At 41.1% G+C, this 20,668-nt stretch overlaps 2 protein-coding genes and 1 non-coding gene across 3 annotated transcripts; 2 read left to right on the top strand and 1 right to left on the bottom strand.

Moving 5' to 3' along the window:
• Window positions 1-1,769: 1,769 nt before the first annotated feature.
• Window positions 1,770-14,099, bottom strand: LOC140861252 (uncharacterized). The gene is made up of 7 exons (XM_073264246.1): window positions 14,018-14,099; window positions 13,107-13,933; window positions 12,079-12,991; window positions 4,231-4,421; window positions 3,978-4,041; window positions 2,726-2,772; window positions 1,770-2,576 (listed from the first exon to the last, which is right to left on the bottom strand). The coding sequence occupies exons 1-7, from the start codon at window positions 14,097-14,099 to the stop codon at window positions 1,770-1,772; spliced, it is 2,931 nt and encodes a 976-aa protein (XP_073120347.1).
• Window positions 14,100-14,157: 58 nt separating this feature from the next.
• LOC140869907 (small nucleolar RNA R71) lies at window positions 14,158-14,264 on the top strand. Its single transcript, XR_012146897.1, has one exon. It is a non-coding gene; the product is annotated as a small nucleolar RNA R71 (small nucleolar RNA).
• Window positions 14,265-17,760: 3,496 nt separating this feature from the next.
• LOC140861251 (secreted RxLR effector protein 161-like) lies at window positions 17,761-18,411 on the top strand. Its single transcript, XM_073264244.1, has one exon. The coding sequence runs from the start codon at window positions 17,761-17,763 to the stop codon at window positions 18,409-18,411; it is 651 nt and encodes a 216-aa protein (XP_073120345.1).
• Window positions 18,412-20,668: the final 2,257 nt, after the last annotated feature.

Genomic DNA, 20,668 nt, shown 5'->3' with positions numbered 1-20,668 from the left:
GAAACCAAAAAATAAAAACAGAAAGAAAATAAAAGCAAAACTCCCCTGGCGGTGGATCAATCCTCCTCCTCTTCTTCGTGTTCTGGTGGTATGACGCCTTCTTCCTCAGTGTTTGGTGCTCCCAATGCAGATGGGTGAGCAAATGGCGGTGGATACGATGGTGGATGCGGGTACCGTGAAGCATCAAAACCAAAGTGGGTGACAATGTCACGCGTCATAGACTCAGTGGATATCATATACTGGGCATTGACCCGATCATATTCATTCCGATATGCCTGATATGCATCCTGACGCGCAATCGATGCACAAATATCATCCACCTTCTCATTGTTCGTCTTCATCTTCGTCTTCGGAGGTTGAGGTGGCGCGGAACTGGAGCTCGCTCCAGTTCTAAGCTTGGTTCGATTGTCCTTCATCCCCTCATATATCTTCTCGTCGATGGCCTGTAGCGGTTGGATCCATTCATCATCCACACCTGTGTCAACATTGGCCAAAGCGCACAACTCTGTAATGATAGTCGGGAAAAATAGCTTCGATTTTGGGTTGTTGGCGCATTGTAGAATCTGGCTTGAGATAATGCGGCCAACATTGATTGGCATTCCCTTCATAATTGAGAACAACAGAACTGCCTGGTCCATATGAACTTCGCTAACATGGGACACGGGCATCAACCGGCGAACCAAAAAAACATACCACAATGACGGCTTAATCTTAAGATACATGGCCTTAAAATTCAAAAATTTGACGGGATCACTCCACATTACCCCATCATGAGCTAAATCCCGCATAATTGCCATATAATCCGGTTCTGCACAAAGTGCGTCATACTCACTCGTATCAACTGAGGGCAATCCAAACAACTCGTTAATCTTTGCCTCTCCATAATTCACCCACTTTCCTCTCACAAACACCATCCGTTCCTTGCCCTCTTTAGCATTGGCATAGAACTCCCGGACCAATGGTATAAATCCCGCTTTCGGTTGAGCACAAAACAAGTTCCAGTTTCTATCTTCTATGATATCATGAATATAACACCCTATCCCAGAATTTGTAGACAAATGAAAGCCCCTCTCGGGCCATAGATTACGATTAATCTTAGAATGATCATACCGATTCTTGGCCTCTTGGGAAACAAACTTACCCGCGATAACTGATGAAGAAGATGATGAAGAACCCCCAACCTTAGCTCTTTTTGGTCCCATGAAGAAATTGAAGCTTGGAGTCTTGAAATTTGACCTTCCGCACCGTTCTAGACTTCTAGGAGTGAGACGAGGCGTTAGGGAATGACGCTTGGAGCTTCCTCACCGATCGAAACCTGAGAATTTGAGAGATTTGGGCGTGAATCGACGGATTTTTAAGATGGGGAGGGGCATAGGGTTTTAACAAAATGGAGAAATTAAGAGAGGGGTGAGTGAAAAATGAAAAGGGGGTCTGCGTTTTTTAATCCGCAGATCTGTCGCGCCGCGGCATGACGAAGTTCACGCTATAGCGTGACTTAAAAAAATGGAATCCCGAACTTTTCACGCTATAGCGCAGGAACATCATGCTATAGCGTGAATGAAAAAGCTCAAACCAGTGAAATTCACGCCCTGGCGGATGAAGTATCCCGCCTAGGCATGCTCCGGGCCCTTCAAAACCTTTTTTTTTTTAGCATAATTAAAAAAAAACGACACCAAACGGTAATAAAAGGTTCAACTGAAATAACAAGCAGGGGATGAAGAGATAGTTCTCAATTTATAGTCTAGAGCTTGACTTTGTCAGAATTAGATTTATGCGGTCTCTGACTGGAACACAGTTGTTCCAACTTTCGGCTCAAAGTGCTCGCCCATGTAGTGCTTCAGGCATTGAGCATTGACAGTGAACTTCTTCTCTTTGGAGTCGGTCAGTATAATTGCTCCGGAAGGGTAGGTTTTTTTAATGAAAAATGGTCCAGACCATCGCGATTTTAGCTTGCCTGGAAACAACCTCAACCTTGAGTTAAAAAGCAACACCGCGTCTCCCTCTTTGAATTCTCTTTGCATTATGCTCTTGTCATGACTTCTTTTCGTGCGTTCTTTATAGGATAGCGCCAGATCATATGCTTTATCACAAAATTCTTCCAGCTGGGCCAACTCTAATAGTCTCTTTTCACCTGCAGCTACAAAATCAAAATTTAGTGATTTAATCGCCCAATATGCTCTATGCTCCAATTCAACAGGCAGATGACATGATTTACCAAAAAGTAACCTATAAGGTGTAGTGCCTATAGGTGTCTTGAAAGCAGTGCGATATGCCCATAGGGCGTCATCTAACCTGACAGACCAATCTTTTCTACTTGTGTTCACCGTTTTTTCCAAAATTCTTTTTATTTCACGGTTTGACACTTCCACTTGCCCACTGGTCTGGGGATGGTACGGAGTAGAGATCTTGTGCATGACACCATATTTTGCCAAAAGTTTTTCAAATAATTTGTTGCAAAAATGTGTCCCACCATCACTAATGATCGCCCGTGGTGTGCCAAAGCGATTAAAAATGTTTTTCTTTAAAAATTTCAACACCACATGAGCATCATTAGTTGCACAAGCCTCTGCTTCGACCTATTTTGACACATAGTCAACCGCCACAAAAATATATTTTTTCAAGAAAGATGTGGGAAACGGCCCCATAAAATCTATGCCCCATACATCAAATACCTCTCATTCCATAATATTGTTTAAAGGCATTTCATTGCGATTAGAGATGTTACCTGTGCGCTGACACCGATCACATGCAATAACATATGCACGAGCATCCCTAAAAACAGCAGGCCAATAAAAACCAAATTCTAATACCTTTGCCGCTGTTTTTGTCGGTCCAAAGTGACCACCAACCTCTCGATCGTGGCAGTGGCTCAAGATTGGTTGCATATCTTCTTCTGGCACACATCGCCGTATCATGGAATCTGCACAGATCTTAAACAAAAATGGTTCCTCCCAAAAATAATATTTTACATCAGATAAAAATACTATAGCGAGTAATTCTTTTTCAGTTGTTTCATAATTCAATTGAGCTTCATCTAAAGTCTTACTCGCATAGTATATAGTATGGAATACCATGTTTTTCCTCTGACCCAAAACAGCACCTACCGCCGTATCACTAGCATCGCACATTACCTCGAATGGAAGATCCCAATCAGGAGCTACTGTGACGCCCGGGGCTGAAGAGGCAGAGAGTGATCGCCGGTGCCAAGAGGTTGCACGGACAATGAGCGGCTCCTGGTAGGCTTCTAGGCGGAGGGAGACATGAATGAAACGATCTCGTGCCGGAATGAGAGGGGATTCTGAGACTGTGTAGGTATGGGACTATATAGTTGAGGAGGGCTTAAAAGATTTCATATGTACTGCTCATATCAAGAAGGTGCATCTTTTTTTCGGAAGCTCATCACATAAGAACTCCAAAGTTAAGCGTGCTTGACTTGGGGCAATTATAGGATGGGTGACCCCCTGAGAAGTTTTCCAGGGTGCGTGTGAGTGAGGACATAAGCACGCTGAAAAGACCCGTCTTGATACAGTGAGGCGTTACAAATGGTATCAGAGACGACCTCTCTTAGTACAGTATGGTTCGGGGACGAACCAAGCGGAAGCTGGTGGGCATGTGACGCCCGGGGCTGAAGAGGCAGGGAGTGATCGCCGGTGCCAAGAGGTTGCACGGACAATGAGCGGCTCCTGGTAGGCTTCTAGGCGGAGGGAGACATGAATGAACCGATCTCGTGCCGAAATGAGAGGGAATTCTGAGACTGTGTAGGTATGGGACTACATAGTTGAGGAGGGCTTAAAAGATTTCATATGTACTGCTCATATCAAGAAGGTGCATCTTCTTTTCGGAAGCTCATCACATAAGAACTCCAAAGTTAAGCGTGCTTAACTTGGGGCAATTATAGGATGGGTGACCCTCTGGAAAGTTTTCCAGAGTGCGTGTGAGTGAGGACATAAGCACGCTGAAAAGACCCGTCTTGATACAGTGAGGCGTTACAACTACCAACACAGGAGCTGTCACCAGTCGCTCCTTCAAGATCTCAAATGCCTGCACACAATTATAATTAAAGTCAAACGTTACATCTTTCATTAGTAAAGAGGATATGGGCTTAGCAATTTTAGAAAAATCTTTGATAAAACACCGGTAGAAACTAGCGTGCCCTAAGAAACTTCTCATTCCCTTAATAGATGTTGGTGGAGGTAGATTTTTTATGACTTCCACTTTTGCTTTATCCACCTCCATTCCCTGTTCAGAAATTTTGTGCCCAAGCACAATGCCTTCCTGTACCATGAAATGACACTTTTCCCAATTCAAAACCAAGTTAGTTTTCTCACATCGTAATAACACCAAATGCAAATTTTTCAGACAATCATCAAAAGAAGATCCAAAAATAGAAAAGTCATCCATAAATATCTCAAGGAAATTCTCTGTCATGTCATGAAAAATAGCAGTCATACATCTTTGAAAAGTGGCGGGTGCATTACACAATCCAAATGGCATCCGCCTATACGCAAAGGTACCATAAGGGCAAGTGAAAGTTGTTTTATCTTGGTCCTCTGGTGCAATCATGATTTGATTATATCCCGAATACCCATCTAGAAAGCAATAAAATTCATGACCCGACAATCGCTCAAGCATTTGATCAATGAAGGGGAGGGGAAAATGGTCCTTACGGGTGGCATCATTCAACTTCCTATAATCAATGCACACACGCCAACCCGTAACCGTTCTAGTGGGTATCAACTCATTTTTGTCATTTTTTATCACAGTTATACCACTTTTCTTAGGAACACACTGTATAGGACTCACCCATGTTGTAGTAGCCCGTACCCTAATTGAGTAATTAAAGGAATTAATCATAATTACTTGGGTAGAGTTCGGAAGCTCCGAAGGTGAGATCGGAAGCTCCGATCGGTATTACGTCAGGCATGACGTGTGGCAAGATCGGAAGCTCCGATCAGGACCGAAAGCTCCGATCACCCCTATCCGGAGTCAACAAGTGATATTTTGACACGTGGCAGATCAGGATCTTCGGAAGCTTCGATGGCAGGATCGGACGTTCCGATCGAGGTTCGGACGTTCCGATCAAGGATCGGAAGCTCCGATCGTTGTCTATAAATAGAAGGCCGAGACTTCACTTTTATTTGCCAATTCCGAGTTCTCCTTTCCTTTCTAGTCCTTTTGGAGCTGTTCTAGTCCTAGGCTTGGTCCGGAGGTCGGCGAGGCATTCGGTAGTCGTAGCGGAGTTGTGCCCAAGTTCTGGAGGCATCGACATCAAAGGGCTAACGATGGACGAAGGTATAGCTTTTGCTTCCTATAAATATTTAGGAGTATGCAATAGCTTAGTTAAGGCATTTAGAGCACTTTAATGATAGTAGCATCATTTGGCAGTGTAGAGCAGACTATAGGCGTGGACCTAGAGTTGTTAGAGCTTGCACTTTTTTGAGGTACGAAAGTACTGTTCGAGATATCCTGACTGAGTATGCATGTATTATGTGACTGCATGATTTATATGCCATGATATTATGCTGCATTCATTTGCATCTTGCTGTGTCTCTTTCGAGATGTCTGTTAGTAGGGTTGTACCCTATCCTGTTAGTGGATGGACTTCCATCGATTTGGGTCCGGCGCATCCACGGTTATTTCGGTATGGGAGCCACCTCCTGAAGCGACGGCACAGCGTGCTACATACCAGGGCCCGGTCTGTCTCTGTTATCTGATCCTTGACCTCGAGTCTATAGGGAGTTCACTTTGCATGCATGTATACTCATACTCTCGCACTGAGCGTTTTATGCTCACGTCTCGTACTCTGTATTTTCTGGACACCCTATTCCATGGAGCAGGTTTGCGATTGGACGAGGAGGGTGGATCCAGGAGGGGCTAGTCAGCGGTTGGCCGGCTGGAGCTTCGCTTAGGTTTTATTACTGTTGTTTGGGTTTATACAGCTATTCGATTTGGTTGTATATTATTGGATAAATTACAGATTCCTTTACTTGGGATTGTATAATGTTTATGGTTTCCGCAGTTTTATTCTGATATCTGTTTTATTAAGTTAATTGCATGCCTAAGTTCTGTTTAATAGGTGATCCGGGTAAGGGTCACTACATTTATGGTATCAGAGCATGCAAAAGAATTCTTGGGATTTAGTCTTATCTTGAGGTATTTTTGTAGATGTCAAATCGTGACGACCAGAGTTCTCATAGCAGTGCTGGTGGGCGTTGGGGTGATGCCGACCGGGAGCCTCGTCGAGAACGGCGTCATCGTCACCATGACGACGAGCGTTTCACTGTGCGTCGATTCTTAGCTATGGGTCCTAAGCCCTTAGTTGGAGGTGAGTCTCCGGAGGATGCGGAGAACTGGTTAGACCGCATGGAGACGACTTTTCAGACTTTCCAATGCACCGAGGAGTAGAAGGTGGAGACCCTTGGCTATCTTCTGGATGGGCGTGCGCGCAGGTGGTGGAGGTTTACTTCTGCACCTTTTGTTGCGGCGAGAGGAGTGGCCACCTGGGCCGAGTTCCGCACAGCTTTCCAAAAGCGGTATTTTCCTCCTGCACTCCGACAGTCGAAGGCAGGCGAGCTACTGAGTCTGCGACAGGGAGCCATGTCTATCGATGAGTATCAGCAGAGGTTCTTTGATCTGCTATCCTATTGCCCCGAGATTGCTGATAGCTCAGAGATGAAGTATAATCTGTTCCTTCAGGGCCTTAACCCTGAGATCCATGACCGTGTGGCGGTTGGCGACGACATGTCCTACGAGGGTTTGGTGAGCAGTTGTCACCAGGCGGAGGACAGCATTCGGCGGAACAGGTCTTTCCCTCAGTCGAGGCCTGCTAGTTCTTTGGGTCCCCGTGCCCAAACTTTCAAGAAGTCTGGATCTTCTTCTTCCTCTGGTTCTGGAGGTGTTGTCCGTTTCGGTAAGAAGGACAAGTGTGATCACTGTGGGAAGAACCATCCATCCGACAAGTGCCGTAGAGCTTCTGGAGCTTGTTTCCGTTGTGAAGAGACTGGTCATATCTGGAGGGATTGTCCACAGTCTGGGGGAGGCGGTTCTGGTTCTGGTTCAGGATCGGGTTCTCAGGCCACCATACAGCAGAGGTCGCAGGGACAGTCTGCTGGGAGTTCTCATTTGAGGCCACGAGCTTCTGGCCAGGTGTTTGCCCTGAGACATGATCAGGCTGTGGAGGAGAATGAGAAAGTCATCGCAGGTACATTTCTGCTTTATGGTATACCTGCTCTTGTACTTATTGACACTGGTGCATCTCATTCCTTCATTTCTGCACGTTTTGTTAAGAGACATAAGTTAACATGCATTGCACTAGACGTAGTGATGTCTGTTTCTACTCCGACGGGCCAATCTGCCTTGGCTAAGCGTCTAGTAATGGGTTGCCCTTTAGAGTTCGAAGGGAACATTCTGTTAGCGAATCTCATGGTCCTGGTGATGGACGACTTTGATTGCATTCTGGGAATAGATATGTTAACTACCTATCGAGCTTCAGTGGACTGCTATCAGAGATTAGTACGCTTTCATCCGGAAGGGAGTGAGAGTTGGTTTTTCTATGGTGAGGGAGCGCGACCCTCGATGCCTTTGGTATCAGCTTTGAGAGCCTGTCGAGCTCTAGAGTCTGGCGGGGAAGGCTACCTTATCTATGCAGTTGATTTGTCCGCTGAGAGTATTGGGATAGAGAGCATTCCTGTTGTGGATGAATTTCCAGATGTGTTTCCTGATGAGATTCCGGGTTTTCCTCCTTTTAGGGAAGTCGAGTTTGGCATAGAGTTTGTGCCGGGTACTTCGCCTATTTCTAGAGCACCGTATCGTCTGGCTCCGTCAGAGATGCGTGAGTTGAAGAATCAGCTACAGGATCTTTTAGACAAGGGGTACATTCATCCTAGTGTGTCTCCTTGGGGAGCTCCTGTTCTCTTCGTAAAGAAGAAGGATGGGTCGATGCGGCTGTGCATTGACTATCGGCAGCTGAATCGAGTCACTGTGAAGAACAAGTATCCGTTGCCTCGTATTGATGACTTGTTTGACCAGCTGCAGGGCACGTCAGTTTACTCCAAGATTGACTTGAGATCTGGGTATCATCAATTGAGAGTCCGTGATCAGGACGTAGCCAAGACTGCATTTCGTACTCGCTATGGGCATTACGAGTTCCTAGTGATGCCATTTGGTTTGACTAATGCGCCGGCTATATTCATGAATTTGATGAACCGTGTCTTCAGAGAGTACTTGGACAAGTTTGTCGTGGTCTTCATTGACGACATCTTGGTTTATTCGCGTAATGTGGAAGAGCATGTTTCTCACTTGCGGTTGGTACTACAGACTCTTCGAGATGAGCAATTGTACGCCAAGCTGAGCAAGTGTGAGTTCTGGATGGATAGAGTGGTCTTTCTTGGCCATATCATATCCAGGGAAGGGATTTCTGTTGATCCAAGCAAGATTGAAGCGGTACTTAATTGGTCGCGTCTGACGACAGTTGCTGAGATCCGTAGTTTTCTGGGTCTAGCAGGGTATTATCGTCGCTTCATTCTGAACTTCTCTCAGTTAGCTCGACCGTTGACGCAGCTTACCCGCAAGGGTGTGGATTTCGAGTGGTCCTCCGAGTGCGAGGAGAATTTCCGTGAGCTTCGACGGCGGTTGACTTCTGCGCCGGTGTTGGCATTACCGTCAGGATCTGGAGGGTATGTAGTTTACACGGATGCTTCTCTTCAGGGGTTAGGTTGTGTCCTGACTCAGAATGGGCATGTGATCGCATACGCTTCTAGACAGCTGAAGCTTCACGAGGACAAATACCCAGTCCATGATTTGGAGTTAGCAGCCATTGTGTTCGCTTTGAAAATCTGGCGTCATTATCTGTATGGCAAGAAATTTGAGATCTTCACCGACCATAAGAGTCTCAAGTATTTGTTCACTCAAGCAGAGTTGAACATGAGGCAGAGACGTTGGATGGATTTGCTTAAGGACTATGATTGCGAGATTAAGTACCATCCGAGAGCTGCTAATCTCACCGCTGATGCTTTGAGTCGCAAGGTGCGACTATCCGCACTTCAGACTTGTTCGATGTCTAGTGCGATCAGTGACTGTTGTACTTCAGGTTATACCTTCAAGCATAAGAAAGGTATGCAGAGTATCCAGATGTTTGCGATATTATCTGAGCCAGCCTTGTATTCGCGGATCCGAGATGCTCAGATGTCTGATTCGAAGACCCAGCGTTTAGCTCGTCTAGCTAACGAGGGTAGCTCGTCTGGATTTTATTATCAGTCAGATGGCTTTCTGTGTTTGTCTGGTAGGCTTGTGATTCCTCAGGATGAAGAGTTGCGAGAGGAGATTTTGTCTCAGGCGCATCGCACTAAGTTGAGTATTCATCCTGGGAGCAACAAGATGTACAAGGATCTCCGTACTCGTTTCTGGTGGAAGGGAATGAAACGCAGTGTTTATCAGTTTGTTTCGAGATGTTTGGTGTGTCAACAGGTCAAGGCAGAGCACCGACGACCTGGAGGATTGCTTCACAGTCTGCCTATTCCTGAATGGAAATGGGAGTTTATCACAATGGACTTTGTGACCCATTTGCCGGTATCTCCGAGGAACTGTGATGCTATCTGGGTTGTGGTGGACCGACTCACCAAGTCAGCGCATTTCATTGCCTATAGCCGAGAGTACTCTGTGGATCGCATGGCACGGATGTACATTCAGGAGATCGTCCGACTTCATGGAGTGCCTGTGAGCATTGTCAGCGATCGGGACCCCAGGTTTACTTCCAGATTCTGGGGGAGTGTTCAGCGTGCGATGGGTATACTCTCAGTTTGAGTACAGCCTATCATCCGGAGACTGATGGTCTGTCAGAGCGCACTATCCGTACGTTAGAGGATATGCTTAGAGCGTGCGTCATGGATTTTGGTTCAGCCTGGCAGGATCATTTGACATTGATCGAGTTCGCTTACAACAACAGCTATCACACTAGTATTGGGATGGCACCTTTTGAGGCGTTGTATGGGCGACGTTGTCGTACTCCACTCTTCTGGGAAGAAGTGGGGGAGAGACAGACTGAGGGACCGGAGTTTATCCAGCAGACGATAGATATTGTTGATCAAATCAAGAAGCGGATTAAGACTGCACAGGATCGTCAGGCCAGCTATGCTAATATCAAGCGTAGGCCTTTGCAGTTCGAGGTCGGGGAGAAAATGTTTCTGAGAGTGTCACCTTTCCGCAAGATTCTCAGATTTGGCCTTAAGGGCAAGTTGTATCCCAGATTTATCGGTCCGTTTGAGATCTTGGAGAGCATTGGCGATTTGGCTTATCGACTAGCTTTGCCACCGCATCTATCCAGTATTCACGACGTTTTCCACGTATCTCTGTTGCGACGGTATGTGGAAGATGAATCTCATATTCTGCAGCGGTCTGAGGTTCAGGTAGACAAGGATTTGACTTATGTTGAGAAACCTCTTCGTATCCTGGATTATAAGGATAAGGTTTTACGGAACAAAGTCATTCCTTTGGTTTTAGTTCAGTGGCAGCGCCGAGGCACTGAGGAAGCTACTTGGGAGCTTGAGGACAGGATGCGTAAAGACCATCCTGAGTTGTTTTGATTTCATTCTTTAAGTTGTATTCAGTTGCAAACTCTGTAAACGTTTGATTGAATAAAGAATGTTTCTAATTTCTGTATTTTGCATTCGGTACTTAAGACCTGATTTCGAGGACGAAATATCTTAAGTGGGGGAGAATGTAGTAGCCCGTACCCTAATTGAGTAATTAAAGGAATTAATCATAATTACTTGGGTAGAGTTCGGAAGCTCCGAAGGTGAGATCGGAAGCTCCGATCAGGATCGGAAGCTCCAAACAGGATCGGAAGCTCCGATCGGTATTACGTCAGGCATGACGTGTGGCAAGATCGGAAGCTCCGATCAGGACCGGAAGCTCCGATCACCCCTATCCGGAGTCAACAAGTGATATTTTGACACGTGGCAGATCAGGATCTTCGGAAGCTCCGATGGCAGGATCGGACGTTCCGATCGAGGTTCTGACGTTCCGATCAAGGATCGGAAGCTCCGATCGTTGTCTATAAATAGAAGGCCGAGACTTCACTTTCATTTGCCAATTCCGAGTTCTCCTTTCCTTTCTAGTCCTTTTGGAGCTGTTCTAGTCTTCCTAGACTTGGTCCGGAGGTCGGCGAGGCATTCGGTAGTCGTAGCAGAGTTGTGCCCAAGTTCTGGAGGCATCGACATCAAAGGGCTAACGACGGACGAAGGTATAGCTTTTGCTTCCTATAAATATTTAGGAGTATGCAATAGCTTAGTTAAGGCCTTTAGAGCACTTTAATGATAGTAGTATCATTTGGCAGTGTAGAGCAGACTATAGGCGTGGACCTAGAGTTGGTAGAGCTTGCATTGTTTTGAGGTACGAAAGTACTGTTCGAGATATCCTGACTGAGTATGCATGTATTATGTGACTGCATGATTTATATTCCATGATATTATGCTGTATTCATTTGCATTTTGCTGTGTCTCTTTCGAGATGTCTGTTAGTAGGGTTGTACCCTATCCTGTTAGTGGATGGACTTCCATCGATTTGGGTCCGGCGCATCCACGGTTATTTCGGTATGGGAGCCACCTCCTGAAGCGACGACACAGCGTGCTACATACCAGGGCCCGGTCTGTCTCTGTTATCTGATCCTTGACCTCGAGTCTATAGGGAGTTCACTTTGCATGCATGTATACTCATACTCTCGCACTGAGCGTTTTATGCTCACGTCTCGTACTCTGTATTTTCTGGACACCCTATTCCATGGGGCAGGTTTGCGATTGGACGAGGAGGGTGGATCCAGGAGGGGCTAGTCAGCGGTTGGCCGGCTGGAGCTTCGCTTAGGTTTTATTACTGTTGTTTGGGTTTATACAGCTATTCGATTTGGTTGTATATTATTGGATAAATTACAGATTCCTTTACTTGGGATTGTATAATGTTTATGGTTTCCGCAGTTTTATTCTGATATCTATTTTATTAAGTTAATTGCATGCCTAAGTTCTGTTTAGTAGGTGATCCGGGTAAAGGTCACTACACATGCGCTGTCAGAAATAGGATAGATGATACCTGCGTCCAAGATTTTAATGGTTTCAGCTTTTACTACCTCTTGTATCTTCGGGTTCAGCCTCCGCTGAGGCTGAACCACAGAAGAGTACTTATCCTCCATCAAAATTTTGTGCATGCAAATCGATGGATTGATTCCCTTAATGTCAGCCACTTTCCATGCGAAGGCTCTCTTATGCTCCTTTAAGATGTGTACCAACTTTTCCTCCATCACACCTGTAAGACAAGAATAAATAATAACAGGTAAATTATTATCATCACCCAAATAAACATATTTTAGATGTGAAGGTAAAGGTTTGAGTTCTAGAGTAGGTGGTGCATTTATGCTTGGTTGTTGAAGGACTAAATCCTGCTTATCTCCCAATTCTTCGAGTCTGAATCGCACTTGCTTCTTCAATTGAGGATTAGCAGTAAAATATGCAATGATATTTTTCCTCTCTTCATCAAAGTCATTCTCACATCCATCATTTATAAGTGCAACTTCTAAAGGGTCTTTTAACTCATCCTGCACAAAATTATGAACAAGTGAATCCAATGCATCAATTCTAAAACAATAATTATTGTGCAGTGTGTGCTTTAGTGCATTAAAAACATCAAAAGTGATCTCCTCCTCTCCTACTCTCAATAACAACTTCCCTTTTTGCACGTCAATTAGGGCTTTTCCAGTCGCCAGAAAAGGTCTGCCCAAGATCAATGGCATATCCAGGTCCTCCTCCATGTCAAGCACCACAAAATCTACTGGGAAAATAAATTTGTCCACTTTAACCAGCACATCTTCAATTATTCCTCGTGGATACTTTATGGATCTATCTGCCAGTTGCAGAGAAACTCTTGTAGGCTTTGGTTCTCCCATTCCAAGCTTCCTAAACACAGAAAATGGCATCAAGTTAATGCTGGCACCCAAATCACAAAGAGCCTTATGAAAAACCACATCACCAATCATGCAAGGGATAGAAAAACTCCCTGGATCTTTCAACTTCGGTGGAATTTTTTTTTTTCACTAATGCAGAACAATTCTCAGTTAAGTTGACCATGGCATGCTCCTCTATTTTTCTCTTGCTTGCTAATATTTCCTTCAAAAATTTTGCATAACTAGGCATTTGCAACAATGCATCAGCAAAAGGTATATTAATATGTAACTTCTTAAACACCTCAAGAAATTTTGAAAATTGCGAATCAAGTTTTGCTTTCTTCAGTGCTGCAGGAAACGGAGGTGGAATAACAATATTAGATTTTGATGTGGGTGATTGTGTAGAGTCAGATGACTTACCTGTAGATGGCTCTTTCTCACCCTCCTTCTTTTTCTCTTCGTGCTCCAACTCCTTGGTTTCCAGTTTCTTTCCACTTCGCAACTCTACGGCCTTTACTTGCTCCTTTGGATTAGTCTCAGTGTCACTTGGCAAAGTTCCTGGCTCTCGATTTGACATCCTCTTTGTCAGCTGCCCTATTTGATTTTCCAAACTTCTTATAGTTGCGTCTTGGTTTTGCATTCGAGTCTCAGTGGATGATATAAAATTTTGCATCATTTGATCTAAACTGGACTTCTCCTCTTGAGGTTGCTTCACAGGATTTTGATTCTGATATGGCCTAGACTGATTGTTGTGACCACCCCAAGAAAAATTCGGATGTTTCCTCCACCCCGGATTATATGTATTTGAATACGGGTCAAACCTGGGGAGATTTTGGCTTCCCACGTGATTCACTGGTGCCTCATCCTGCACATAAAAAGGATTACCATCTTGACAATCTTTAGTGAAATGCTCACCTTGGCACCTATCGCAGAACACCTCCTGAATACGCATCGCAGAATTTCCTAAGCTCAATCCATCAATCTTCTTATTCATAGCCTCCAGTTGTGCTGTCATCAAAGTGAATGCGTCCACTTAATGAATTCCTGCTGATTTTTGCATCATGCTCCTCTCATATTGAGGTTGATAGCTACTAGAGGCCATTTTCTCAAACAGTTCATAACCATATTCCGGCAATTTCCGCAAAAGATTTCCACCTGCAGCTGCATCCAACATTGTACGATTTGCAGATAGTAAACCATAATAGAAAGTTTGTACCACAAGCCAATCAGGCAACTGATGATGTGGGCATCACCTTAGCATATCTTTGTAGCGCTCCCATGCTTCATACAACGACTCTTGTTCCCCTTGAGCAAACATAGTGATGTCGGTTCTCAGCTTCATGGACTTCGAGGGAGGAAAGTACTTAGTAAGGAACGCTTTAGCCAAATCTCCCCATGTTATGATAGAACCTTCAGGTAAACTATTCAACCACGATTTAGCTTTGTCTCTTAATGAAAAAGGAAATAAACGTAGACGAATAGCGTCATCAAAAACTCCCCGTTGTTTGAAAGTATCACAGATTTCCAAGAAGTTTTCAATATGAGCATTAGGATCATCAATGGTAGATCCACCGAATTGGACTGTGTTCTGGATCATCTGGATGATTGCCGGCTTTATCTCATACTGATTTGCTGTCACTGTTGGTCTAACGATACTCGGTCGAACATCCTCAATAGTGGGTATACCACAGTCCATCATGGATCTATACACAGGTGGATTATTAGCTTCGCCATCACCGTTATTGATGCATGGTAGTTCGTTTTCTGCCATCTCAGCTCATTGTTGTCTTCGTCTCTTTCGAAAGGTTCTCTCGATTTCCGGATCAAAGGGTACAAGTTCTGAGTGCAAGGATGGTAGCATGCACCACTAGAAAATCCTGCACAGGTAAGATGGATAATTCGTGAGAATATGAAGCGAAATTAAAGAAGATATCTAAGCAGAAAATTGTAAATCAAAAGTCCCCGGCAACGGCGCCAAAAACTTGATCGAGCTTTACTTGTACTATGAATCTCAGAAAATAATTGTATCTCGCAAGCTCGAGATAATCGCAAGTGCACGATGCAAATTATAATATAATATGTGAATATGAGTATCGTCCACAAGGACTAGTGCACAATTTCTACCTAAATACTGATCCTTATTTCACTTTTATGAAAAATGAGTATTGTTTTTATTAACTACTTAATGACAAGAGAATTAATAAACTTAGAAATAAATAAAAATGTAGAATTGAATCAATCTTAGTGAATTAAATTCAAATGATGGAGATAATGTTGAGATTGTCGGGTCACCTTCCCCTATTCGACTCTGAAAATCGCTTCCAACAACCAATTCACGTTTTTGACAAGATTCCCTAATTCATTAACATACTCTTTCAAGTTATGCTAAACTAATTCGATGCTATGAAATAATCAAATGTCTTCAATTATTTATCATAGATGATTGCATTCACAACTTATGGAATCCCTTAGCTTTCGACCTACTGGACTATCACTATCAACATGTATCCAATTTCATATGTCTATGTAAATTGTAGATCCATGAATCATGCTATTTGTTCCTATCATAAAATTTTCTTTCGAAATAAAACATGATATAGAAATATTTGAGAGAGTTAGCTATGCTCCAACAATGCAAAACAAATCAATAGCATAATTAAACATTCATTAGAAGTCAAAAACCAATATTCGTGAGTCGACAACTGGGGTCGGATTCCCTAAATCTCAACACAAGAGGTTTAGCTACAAATAAAACTCATAACTAACATCAAAATGTTTTTTTCCAAACAAAAATAACAGAAAAGAATTTAAGAAGAAGAAGAGGAGAAATTGCTTCACGATTGTTCTTTCTTCCTTCCGATCCGTTTCTCCAGTTTCTGATAATTTAGCCGCCAAGAGATGTGCCAAAAAGATCTCCTTAAATTCTAAAAATCAATCCCTATTTATCTCCAAGAGTCCTTGCTTTGCAATTTTCCTTTTTTTACTCAACGACCTGCGCCATGGCCTAAGAATGTCACGCTATGGCGTGAAAAGTTCTGTCTCCATTCTTCACTTTTTCCCAGTTCATGCTATGGCGCAGAAAACATCACGCCATAGCGTGAAAAGTTATGTCTCCATTTTTTCACTTTTCCCAGTTCACGCTATGGCGCAGAAAACATCACGCCATAGCGTGAAAAGTTCTGTTCTCTTTTTTCATAATCCACGGTTTACGCCATGGCGCAGGATATGGCAGGCTATAGCGTGAAAATCTCTGCCTCTAGCTTTAACACAGCACTTTTCGAGCTCCGTCTTCCGTCTTTTTCCTACAAAACAACTTAAACGCATGAGTGCATACTATAAAGCTTGAAAACTCGAATTTTAAACGGAAACACGAAACAAACCACAAATCACATGGTCAATGGAACCCAAAATAATCTAACTTAGCATGCATTTTTGGGTTCTATCATGTATGCTACATGACAAGAAGTTACCAAAAAATTTCTGGGCTAAAGCACCATGTACTGCTGTTTTTTTGCAAAACAGATTGCTCTCCAAGGTTTTGAAAGATAAAACTCCATTCGAAGCATTATATGGTTTTAAATCTTCACTCAAATTCCTAAGAGTATTTGGTTGTATTTGTTTCTCTCACGTTCCACGGGTCAAGCATGATAAACTTGACAAAAGGTCCGAACCAAGAATCTTTGTTGGTTATAGTTCTACCTCTAAAGCATACAAGGTGTATCAGCCTCAAACAGGGAAGTTAATTGTTAGTAGAGACATGTTCTTCCTAAAATAAGATAAATGGAATTTGGAACAAACAAAATACACATCTACTAGCATGATGAATCAAATTTTCCCTTCCAAACTTTAGAAATTGAAGTGGATCAACAGTGGCAAGAGGAGATGGTAGATGATCCACCAATCCGTGGAACAAGATCACTCCATGATATTTACAAAAGATGCAATGTAGCCATTTGTAAACCTGCAGGTTACGAAGAAGCCAATAAATATAAAAAATGGAAAAAAAGCAATGGAGGACGAGCTATCGATGATAAAAAAAGAACAAGACTTGGGTGTTAGTTGATAGGCCAAATGATAGAAAAATAATTGGAGTAAAAAATGGGTGTTTAGAACCAAGTTTAATTCTGATGGGTCTATCAATATGTACAAAGCAAGCCTGTTTTTCAAGGGATATGCTCAAATTTTTGGAGTTGGATTAGTCGAACACATTTTTCCCGGTTTCTAGATTAGACACTATACGTTTGGTCCTAGCTATAGCAGCTCAAAATGGGTGGAAAGTATTCCAAATAGATGTAAAACCAGCCTTCCTCAATGGTCTACCGCAGGAGGATATCTTTATTGAGCAACCAGAAGGATTCATCGAAGAAGGCCATGAAAACAAAGCGTGCTTACTAAAAAGGCTCTCTACGGCTTAAAACATGCCCCACGAGCTTGGTATAGTCGGATAGATGATCATTTATTGAGTTTGGGTTTTACAAAAATTCTATCGAAAGTCACTCTATGTTAAGAAATCAAATAATGACGTTCTTATTGTATCTTTGTATGTGGATGATTTGTTGGTGACAGGTAGCAATGTCAAACTTGTTGATGAATTCAAGCAAGAAATGATGATGGCCTTTGATATGAAAGATCTTGGCTTGATGACGTATTTCCTTGGCATGGAAATTAAGCAAGATGATGGAGAATTTTTCATTTTCCAAATAAAATATGCCTAGGAAATACTTAAAAAGTTTCATATGGAGGAATGCAAAGATATGGCTACATCAATGAATCAAAAAGAATGTTTAAGCAAAGATGATGGCTCGGACAAGGTTGAATAAATTTGTTTTAGAGGTATGATTAGATGCCTACTGCATCTAACTGCTACTAGGCCAGATATTCTCTTTGATGTAAGCATTCTCTCTTGTTTTATGCACTGCGCGACTGAAATGCATCTTCAAGCAGCAAAAAGAGTCATTAGATACATCAAAGGGACTGTTAACTTTGGTGTAAAATTCAGAAAGTGTCTAAACTTCAAGTTGATGGGATTCTCTGACAGGAATTGGGGTGGATTCAAGGATGATATGAAGAATACTTCTGGGTACTGTTTTAGTCTAGGATCTGGTGTGTTTTCTTGGTGTTCAAAAAAACAAGAAACCGTGGCACAATCTACTACAGAGGCAGAGTTTGTTTCTGCCACAGCAGCGGTGAACAAAGCATTATGGCTGAGAAAATTGCTATGTGATTTACATGTGAAGCAATTAAATTCTACTGAGGTATTTGTGAAAAATCAGGATGCTATTGAAATATCTCATAATCTTTTTTTCCATGGAAAAACTAAGCATTTCAAGATCAAACTATATTTTTTAAGAGAAGTGCAGAAAGAAGGAGATATAAGTTTGATTTATTACAAATCTGAAGATCAGCTTGCAGACATTTTCACTAAGCCTTTACCAACAAACAAATTTGAGGTTCTTAGGCAGAAACTTGGAGTTTGTAGCTCCTAATACAAGGAGGAGTGTTAGTAAATTGCTTTAGGATCATTATCCCATGTTTTCTGTTGAGTATGTTATTTATCTCTTTTACTTGGTCAAGTGTCAGTTCCTAGTTTGTAGTGAGTTGTTGATTTAATTGTTATTTTATTTTCTATATAATGTAATGTTTATGGATTGAATAAAATTAATTCATATGTTGCATTCTAAAATATTCTCTGCAACTCTACAATATTCTTCAGATTATTTATAAATTTTTTCTTTCATCCAAGATCAAAAATTAACAGTAACTCGTAACTTTATTTCATAATATATGTTGTTTTCTCTTCAAAAAACGAGCAAATAATATGTTGGAAACATGAATTTTTTTAGATGCACTTAGTGAAGATATTGGGAATCACTCATGATTACAAGCTTCACGAATAAAAGATCGAGACATCCTAAATACCATGATTTTTGTAAGATCAAACAAAAATAAACTGCAAATCATGAGAGATAATGGTCGAGATTCGTTGTTGAATGAAATTTCCTTACTTAGTGTTAAATATGAGGTAGTCACCCCGCACACGGAAGACTTGTTCGTCTTTCATTGAGATCACAACAAAATACGTACTGAAGGAAATACAAAACAAATTCAGTATTATCATGTTGAAACGTTTTATGAAGTGATGATCTATAATTTCAATTGAACATTTGCTTTAACGAGGTGAACACGTAGCAGTTTTTATGTACGATTTGTCTTTATCCATCATATTCATTTTTCGCTTACGAGAAGAAAAAATTGCTTCAATTTGCCTGGTTTAATATATCTGATTTTTCTCGCTGGAGATAATGCATCTTGAACACCAACTTGATAATTTTATTTTTGACAAGCAAAGTAATCAATTATTCGAGGTCCCGGGGATTAACGAGATTGATAAAATGATTATTCAATTGACAATTAATCATTGATTCCATTTTTAACTTAATGAATTTTGAAGCTAGCATTGCTATTATTCATTACAACTAAAACATGTACAAAGAGCGTTTCAGCAATGAAAATAATAAAAAAACTCATTTCATAATCGGCTAGGAGATGATATGATAAATAATTTTTTTAATATCATATGTTGAATAAGATGTGTTTGATACAATTGATATTGTTCAAAATTTTCAAATATGAAATCTCAAAAAATATATTATTATAACACAGAAAGTTAACACATTATATTATATATATATATATAGATATATTGTTGAAAATATATTATTATTATTATTATTGAATGTTGAATGTTAAAAATTTAGTTGTAAAATTTTGAAAATTAGTGTGTGATGATGTAGATGATTATGCAATTATTTTTGGACTAATATCAAATGTGGATCTATAAATAGGTCTTCATTTGTGATGAAAAATACAATTGAATTGAGAGAGAAAAAATTATAAAGCGTAGAGTTTGATATATTTTGAGTTTTGGATTTTTAATTTTTACCATAAATATTTACTTTTTCACAACACGTTATCAGCACGATCGCTCGAAGGTTCTCTATAATTTCCAAAGCTCCAAAAACACAAGGAAAATGCAAAAATATTCAACAAGTAAGAATATTTATTTTACTGTTTATATAGTTTTACTATGTATATATATTAATATGTAATTTCATGTTATTATATAAAAAAATGTATATGACACCAACCTTATAATAACTTGATATGATATATATTTTTATTATGTATATATATATATATATATATACTAAACATATTCGTATAATTTAATGTTATTATATATAAAAGAATATCTATGACATCAATCTTATAATAATGTGATATGATATATTATATTTGACTCTATACTAACTATATTGTATAATTTTATGTTATTTTATAAAAAGATGTCTATGACATCACATTATAATAACGTGATATGATTATACTATATATTATTGCTTATAAATTTTATTGTGTATGTATAGTAACGGTCATAAAAGGTCATAAAACAGCTAGTTTTTGTCCTCTAAATATGATCACTCAAACACATTTCAATCACACCAATCTTACTCTTTCTCTCAAAATTATTTCTTTTCGATTTTTCGAAGAAGAAGATGACATTTTTGAGGATATTTTTTATAACTATTATGATCATCATACTCACGATTCTTGTATTTATCGGTGATTATTCGTATAATTTAATGTTATTATATATAAAAGAAAATTGCTATGTGATTTACATGTGAAGCAATTAAATTCTACTGAGGTATTTGTGGAAAATCAGGATGCAATTGAAATATC

The sequence above is a fragment of the Henckelia pumila genome, chromosome 4 (genome assembly GCF_033568475.1).
Source record: "Henckelia pumila isolate YLH828 chromosome 4, ASM3356847v2, whole genome shotgun sequence".
Classification (NCBI taxonomy): Eukaryota; Viridiplantae; Streptophyta; class Magnoliopsida; order Lamiales; family Gesneriaceae; genus Henckelia; species Henckelia pumila.
The sequence above is the reverse complement of the archived record's forward strand: the minus strand, read 5'-3'. Positions and strand labels throughout refer to the sequence as shown.

Coding starts and splice junctions, on each gene's coding strand:
- LOC140861252 (XM_073264246.1), bottom strand. CDS start 14,099: ATGTTGGATGCAGCTGCAGGTGGAAATCTTTTGCGGAAATTGCCGGAA. Junction 12,992..13,106: donor AAATAGAGGAGCATGCCATG/GTCAACTTAACT, acceptor GTTTTTCATAAG/GCTCTTTGTGATTTGGGTGC. Junction 4,422..12,078: donor CATTAAAATCTTGGACGCAG/GTATCATCTATC, acceptor ATGACATGACAG/AGAATTTCCTTGAGATATTT.
- LOC140861251 (XM_073264244.1), top strand. CDS start 17,761: ATGATTAGATGCCTACTGCATCTAACTGCTACTAGGCCAGATATTCTC.